Genomic DNA, 8,014 nt, shown 5'->3' with positions numbered 1-8,014 from the left:
GATGTTGATGTGTGCATCTAAAATGTTGAGACATGTTAATCTGCAACATTACAGTGAATCCATCAGAAATGCAATTAGGGAAGTGCTTGCTGCAGGAAAAGTGAGTATTGTTAATTTTAATTTAAAATATAACTTAGTATTATAATATGTAAGTTTTGGATTATTTATATAAGTTGAATTTTATTCTCATGTATACTAAAAAGTTTTAAAACAATTTTTTAGGTGAGAACGAGGGATTTAGGTGGTTCAAGCAGCACTCATGAATTTACTGACGCAGTTATAAAGGCTATTGTTTAAATTATTATTATTTCCTTATTTTTGAGAGTTGAACATTAAATTTTCCTGTAATAATAATTTGTTTTCTCATTTTAGCTTAATTTCATCGGTTGTACACAGTATTAATGAAATAGATTACATTATGTATAAAACAATGTATTGTTAATAGATAACTACTTTATCATTAACTTATATACTTCCTTTCATGTTGTTATTTCATTTATCATTATTTATTAAAGTTGATATTTAAAAAATATTAATATTAAATATTTTGATTAGATGTGTATTAAGATACTATTTAAAAAGTTTTTTATGAACCATTAGAAATCTAGACACTGTAATTTTGTGTTTTTAATACTTTTAAGACAATTTTATAAATATTGATTTATATGAAATAATATTTATTAAAAAATGTTACAATTAATGCACTAAAACATATTACGATACTATAGTCTATAATACTATTATTGCTATTATACTGTTATTGTACTTAAAATAATATTAAATAATTGTATGGAAACCTAATGCTTAACTTTAAGAATAGTCCCCTTTATATAAATAAATAATAAATTGAAATTTATTATACACTGTCATCATTTGCATTAGTTTATTATCAGTTTTTATTATAAGAATTGGTTAGCTAAATACCAAGTAATATATTTTATTATCGTAAATTATTCAACAAATTGTTAATTGATGTATTTTAGTATTAAATAAAATCATATTTAGCTATCACTGTTCAAGACTTATTATTTAATCACTATTAAAATTCTTTGAAAATAAAATCACTGCAGAATTTAATTAAGCCCTTCTCCTCTTCCTCCACAAAATAGTTCTTGAAACTATGATCTGTTGTGGCGGGTTTTTTTTAGAATTTCTTTAATTCATCGTGTTTAAGTCAAAATCATAACTCAACTACTAAATACGTAAGTCTAGGTGCTGTTCGCTTTTGGTAACCATAAAATATTAAAATAAATGTAATTGTTCTACATATAACATGCGTATAACATATAAAATTTTTGTCGTCTATAAATCACAAAAATATTGTCAATCATTTTAAAAAATAAGTAAAAAGTATGAAAAATTAAATGATCTGGAATGGGACCAATCTGACGTCTCAGATGCCCATAATTTTCGTAGTTAAAAATGTATCTGTCTGAAGCCGAACTGTGGCGACCATAGATAACCTATGTTGTATATCTAGGTAGGTTTAACAATCATGTGAAAATATAGCATTAAAATAAATGAGTTGATATTTCGATATTTATTTTATGAATACATTTTAGTGATATTAAACATTACGTAAATAGGAATCCACATTTAATCTTTATTTTTTTATGCTCAAAGCCATTATTACAGCTAGAGCATTTATTATTTTTTCCTCATTATCCATTTTTCGGTTACAGAAATAACTACTTACGTAGAACCTTGTTTTAAATTTTTGGTTTCACGCAAAACCAGTTTAAGAAAAACTCGATTTTGTTTTTCAGTGTAACTCTTATGCGTCTCTTTTTTATTCTATAAATGTAAATAAAAATGTATTCGTTGAGTCAAAAAGCTTGAAAATATAGTACAAGATTCCTTATAAGTTGTTGTAAAAAAATTGTGACTACGGATTATTATTAAGTACCTATTTAAAGTTTAAATTTTGACAAATCTTATTCAAAATATTGAAAATTATCAATTATTGTAATGAAACAATGATAAAATGTTCAATTATTATAGAAAAGGATTGAGGGGTTGAAACAAAGATTCTCATAAACAGCTCATACTGTAACGATTTTAGTTATTTTGTTGTAATTCCAAAAGAAATTCATGTATGTATGAAATTTATAGAGTATATTATTATATTTTATGCACACAATGAAATTTTCAAATGTAGATACTAAAATGAATTACTTTAATCACAATAATATCATAAAATATACCCACTTAGTAATATTAATGGCTGACGGCTTAGCTCAAAATCGTTTTTCGTGTACAATGGTTTTGTACAATTGAATTCAAATTTAACACCATCCATTACATTGACCCACTTGTAATCAACTAAACAGCAGAGCGACTTCCACTTACCAACTTTTTATATCTTGTCTGTCATCACCTTTTGGGATAGTAAAAATCTTTTGATAATTTACATTAGCATCTTTTCTGGTAGGAACTAGTATTGTTACTTTGAGGGGTCAAAAGTAAAAATTAGTAATATTTTTTAAATGCCATTGCCTATAGTAAAATTGTAAGATTTTTTAAATTATTTTTGACAGCTGTAACCAATAGTGATAATAGGTACCTACAGCTTTGGAAATTTATTTTTCTAGATTCCTTCAATTCTAGCACTGGCCACTGGGTATATGATAAATTGTAGTCTATTTGTTCTGCATTTCTGTGTCAGCCATAGACATTATACTACTTGACGGAGCGTAACTATAGTTCCAGCAGTCCAACGTGAGTGTGCTAATCATCTTTGTGTACAATGTACTGCATTAGAATTTTTCGATTTTACAATAATTTTTATTCTAGCTGTGTATATAACTGCAACTTATCTAGTATCTATTACTAGACCAAACCACATCCAGATGATCAGTCTAATAGTATTATGGTGGCAAGGTGCCACCAATAATTTTCATCCACTTATTACCATTTAAAAAAATTTAATATCAACTGACTTACTACACTCAATATCTACAGGACTACATACTTATAAATCAAAACTAAGTCGTTTCTCATATTTTTTTTACATCTTTTGTATAGTTTATGTGGTTTTTATCAAATTGTTCAAATATTTAAGTTCAGACACATGGTATATTAATTTTTTTTTATGGAAAACAAAATTTTCAAAAAACCTAATTAATGTTAAGAATGTAATTTCATTATTTTTATCACATAATTAAGTTGTAAACATTGATCGTACCATTAAGTATTGATATTTATTCTTTCTAATAAGTATTATTTTGGGACTGTTAAGTGACTGCCTTCGGCCTAGAGTTTAGGTTAGACCGTTGATTGTAGAATAATAGTCGTTTCTATAATCATCGTTAGATGCAAGAATATACCCTTCAACCCCGTCTATAGTCACTCATCAATTATTCAACATTTTAAAAGAATTTTTGATATTAAAAAATCTAAAAATTCCAACATCTACTTATATATTTTAAAGCTAAGGAATTTAATTTCTCACAACGAAAAGTTTGAATTTTTCATCATTGTTACTTATCATAAATTAACTTTACTATTTTCTTTAATTTTTCAATGATATACATTGTAAAAAATGTATCAATTTACATAAATAAATTTAAAGTAAAAAAAAAAGTAGGAGGAGGAGGATAATTGATATAACAAATCAAACATGATAAGACAACATGTTATTTTATTGTGAAAAAAATATATATATATATAATTTACTTCAATGGAATAAACCTAGAGCTGTGAGTGGCACCAATACCAGGCCTTCCGTGCTTAACTGGTTTGTATGTCACACTGAATTCACCCAAATAATGACCAATCATTTCAGGCTGAAAAATAAAGCATATATGATAAAATACTATTGCTGAGCACAATTATACACAAATGGGAACAAATTATTTTTAAGAGGACTTTGTACCCGCATGTGTTATTTCAGTTACACACCTATGACAAGGGGCGGATTGGGCCAGTGGGATGACGAAAATTTTCCCGGTGGTCCGTTGCTCAAAAATAATTTATTATTATATATTTTTTTTAAATTGGTATAAATATTTTGTATTTTCGTATCATAACGCACGAGTGTGAAAAATTGTTCATATTAAGTGTTTAAGATTTTAGATTTTGGTTCGATTGATTGTCCACCTCCCTCGGCATCAATGCATTATCAGAAATTATTATTTTTAACTAGCGTGGATTTAAATATAAATTTAATTTTTTTCTGAATTTTCTAAAACATTGCACTAAAAATTTGTTTTATGCAGTAACAAAATGAAAAATGAAATTTTTATTTAGCATCATTTTAAAACTTGATTTTTAGAGAATTTTTTTTTACTTTTTAGGATATGTTAATGGTTTGAGAGTATATTTTGTAAATTGCATAAGAATAATTTCAATTGTATGAGAATTTAGCTAAAATTCTGTAAAAAAATGTATTTTTACTAATATTCCTAATTTTACTATGTATTATTTCGCTTCTATGACTTTATTCAGTTATAACTATAGGTACAGTTTCATAGGTTCATTGCAACGTTACATTCTTAATTCATAAAAGGGAATTTATTTACTTTTTTTTTTAAATTTTATTCTTGTGTGTTGTTTGGTGATCTTCTAATATTTACTTCACAACTGGTTGTTTAAAATTAAAACTAAAAGAGCGGATGGTGCTAAGAAAACCAGAGAGAAAAAGGAAACTCTTAAACAAAATGTCAAGGGTCAGGTAAAATATTGATTTCCCAGGCCGAACAGTTGTCCCAGCCTGCATCTGTGTACAACAGTTTATTTTAAAGTGATCACAACTTACTTAAAAATATTAATATCAATAAAAGCCTGTATGGCCCTAAATAATAATCTTATCTTTAAATATTATAATAGGTAATTCACTCTAATGCCAAAACTAACAGCACACTATTGCAACTGGTAAACAAATATTTGCTATGTCGTACCTATGTAAGATATAATCTATATATATAAAAATGGAGACAAAAATGTATAACAATTCATCAATCGAGAACGGCTGGTCCGATTTGGCTCAAATTTTTTTTAAGATGTTCGTAACTGCCAGGAGAAGGTTTTTACGAAATAAAATTTTAGGAAAATCCACCGGAAAGGTAGGAAATCTCAAATTTGTATGTCAAAAATACAAAAGTGGCGCAACAGGGCATTATATTATATTGGTTGCTATTGGTTAATCGGGCATGTTTGTTGATTTCATATCATAAAAAAATGAATCGCAGAATGTGTTGCTAAGCGCAATAATTCTACTGTACGTGTGTTGTGACTGAACTCCTAAATGGTTAGACCGATTTGAATGAATTTTTTTGTAGCGTTTGCGTTTATTCATCTGATTTTAGTACGGTTAGGTTAGGTTAGGATTTTGTATTAATTGATTATATCAATCCACCGTAGGTAGAATACGACAAACTTGGTATAACTTTGATACTTTAGAGTTAAATCATACACTAACGTACATACAGCACGGGGTCCGCGATGTACCGCAGGTAGATTGCCTACTTGATAATGTACTGCTGCAAATCAGAATTTTTATTCCGGGCAACGGAAAATAGTTAAGATTAATTTTGAAACCATACACCGAATATTAAATAACGAATTGAACAAAGTTTGAGTCACATAATATAGTTGGTACACTTGATGGGCAATGAAGTGCACGGGTTCAGCTAGTTAATTATATATAAGATATAAAAAGTAAAATTTGCTAACCTTGATTTCAATTTGATTGAAAACTTTTCCATTGTAGACACCAATGATACTGCCAACCATTTCAGGAACAATGATCATGTTGCGGAGATGAGTTTTCACAGCTTCAGGTTTTTCCATTGGTGGAGCATCTTTCTTTGCTCGGCGCAATTTCTTCACCAAAGCTGACTCTTTACGCTTAAGACCACCACGTGAAAAACGCCTGCGAGCACGTGAGTGCAACAGCTCGATCAACTGTTCTCTAAAGAACATAATTATTTAGTCAAAATGTTATATGCATGCCAATAGATAATAATTTACCCTTGGATGTCCAAAAGCTGGTCCAAGTCAACGCCGCGGTATGTGAATTTACGGAAAGGCCTTTTAGCCTTGTGTTCAACCTCTGCCTAAAACATAACCATATAAACTGTAGTCAAAATAAACACATTTATAGTTTAGTAAACAAAAATGCATTCTATATTTGTTAAATCAAAGGCAATTACACTCGGGCTTTGACAACACTTCAAAGGAACCTGGGAGGGAGGCGAGTTTAGTAGAATGGCATACTATTTCCATTCAACATTGTCTCAAAGTGTATCTCGGCGTTTTGGACGAGTGGAATGTTCGAAATTCCAAAAGTTTTAAACCCATTCAATCGTTTAGGCGGAAATTTTTTCCCGCGTGAGAGCCAGCCTTCAAACCATTCAATTTCACGGTAAAAGTTATGAGTGTAAAGCGAGCTTCAACAATTTAACGTGTTAAAAATTATTGGAATTTCGACGCATCACGCATTGAAAAAGGCGGGATACACTTTTGGGCGAAGGTTAATGGAAAGAAGGAAAGCGCGTGGGAAAGAATCTTACATTGATTTTACTACAAATTGACTGTGCAGAGGATTGCGCACGGACAAGTCCTCCCTCAAATATGTATGCTCTCTGAGGGGAGGAAAGTTTTTACGTGTGAAGCTAGCTTCAGAGACCCCCGAAAGGTCTTGTTGTAATTCAATACTATTAAATTGTAGGTTAAAATGGTTTAATGCACGCAGGAATCTTCTAAGACGTTCGCTTCGAATTGCCATTAGGGTTGAAATTGTAATAAAACAAACTTACGGTGTTTTCGGCCATTTTTGTGCCCAGTCTTTATTTTCACGTCCAACGAGGAAGGTAAGGTTTAACTCGACGTCCCAACTTAAGTACCTAACCTCGCAGCGAATTGCGAAAAGAAAGACCACTCACCTTGCTGCAGTGTTGCCAGTATTTTAAAACGTGACTACCGTATGGTGCCTACGAAATTACCGTTTTTTCTCAAAAACTACCGTACCAAATAAAATTACATTCGATTCTAGTATCATCAGTTTATCACTGATTTTATGATATCATAGCTCTAAGTGTAACTCGGGGCCCGTTAGACTCGCTGAGAGTGGGTACCGATTTTGGAGACAATGTCATTGGAAATATTTATTATATAAGTCGCGACAGTAAAGTTGTAAGACGAAAATTTAGGATTTGTGATAAAGATTAGTGATATGGATTAGAGATAAGGCTCGACGTTTTGGCGGGAACGTTTAAGCAATCCGTCACAAACGTTGTAAATGGATAGGCTGAATAGTGAATACGATCTCCTGTGTTGTTAAAAAGTGAACAGTCGATTGTCTAGCTATCAGTCATCAAATCACATAGGTAGGGAATCGAATCGCGGACATAATGAGAAGCGTACCTATATCAACCTACGGTGGATTGCCGACCACGTTGGTAGCGTAGGTAACTGAAGAATGGAAAATATAGTTCGACCCCCGGGCCCTCCGTGTTAGTTGTAAGTGAATACTGATTTTGGAGACACAGTCGAATTATAAATGCCACACTTATAAAGAAAGATATTTTGTGATAAGAATTTCTGATAAGGCCTGGTGGTCTCGTTTCGTACACGGAAAAGTTTAAAAGTCGAGTTTCAGTGTCTAGAAATCTCCCATGGCCCATGAAAATTGACAATTCAATGATGGTATCCCCCAGCGTATGTCTGGTGCTTTTTTGTATGTGAAAAAAAGTTTAAATTCGAAAACCCGAATGTTAGAGTATCTAGCAAGTCAGTCATCACCCGTCTAAGACAAAACAAAAATAAGCAATCCGTGCTTTTTCTTATGTAAAAAGTGTAAAGTCGAAAACCGTGTTGAAGTGTCTAGCAAGTCAAAATCGATTACCTAACGGCAAACTTTCAAGTTAGCCACTTAGGTAGGCAATCCAACTTAGTTGGATCGCAGACAATATGCAACAGCAAATCCGGTAGACAGTCCACCTGCGGTGGATTGCAGACCCGATGACGAACGGCTATAAGTGAAAACCCTATCACACGTAAAATAATTTACGAA

At 31.0% G+C, this 8,014-nt stretch overlaps 2 protein-coding genes across 2 annotated transcripts in view; one reads left to right on the top strand and one right to left on the bottom strand.

Moving 5' to 3' along the window:
- LOC100161939 (isocitrate dehydrogenase [NAD] subunit beta, mitochondrial) overlaps window positions 1-1,012 on the top strand; it is a gene marked incomplete in the record, with an annotated part of 2,595 nt that extends 1,583 nt beyond the window's left edge. The window contains 2 exon segments of the mRNA XM_008180763.2: window positions 1-100; window positions 223-1,012. Coding sequence (XP_008178985.1) covers window positions 1-100; window positions 223-297 — 175 coding nt within the window.
- A 2,606-nt stretch (window positions 1,013-3,618) lies between these two features.
- LOC100168075 (ribosomal protein S15-like) lies at window positions 3,619-6,855 on the bottom strand. The gene is made up of 4 exons (NM_001136120.1): window positions 6,759-6,855; window positions 5,971-6,056; window positions 5,674-5,911; window positions 3,619-3,785 (listed from the first exon to the last, which is right to left on the bottom strand). Exons 1-4 carry the CDS (start codon window positions 6,771-6,773, stop codon window positions 3,672-3,674), a joined length of 453 nt encoding a protein of 150 aa, NP_001129592.1. The 5' UTR covers window positions 6,774-6,855; the 3' UTR covers window positions 3,619-3,671.
- Between the last annotated feature and the right edge of the window lie 1,159 nt (window positions 6,856-8,014).

Source organism: Acyrthosiphon pisum, chromosome A2 (genome assembly GCF_005508785.2).
Source record: "Acyrthosiphon pisum isolate AL4f chromosome A2, pea_aphid_22Mar2018_4r6ur, whole genome shotgun sequence".
Classification (NCBI taxonomy): domain Eukaryota; kingdom Metazoa; phylum Arthropoda; class Insecta; order Hemiptera; family Aphididae; genus Acyrthosiphon; species Acyrthosiphon pisum.
The sequence above is the reverse complement of the archived record's forward strand: the minus strand, read 5'-3'. Positions and strand labels throughout refer to the sequence as shown.

Excerpts from the sequence above, each read along its gene's own strand:
- LOC100168075 (NM_001136120.1), bottom strand. Across the intron at positions 5,912-5,970 it reads CAGCTTTTGGACATCCAAGG|AGAACAGTTGATCGAGCTGT; the intron begins GTAAATTATTAT and ends TATGTTCTTTAG. Across the intron at positions 3,786-5,673 it reads TCAATCAAATTGAAATCAAG|CCTGAAATGATTGGTCATTA; the intron begins GTTAGCAAATTT and ends TTTATTTTTCAG.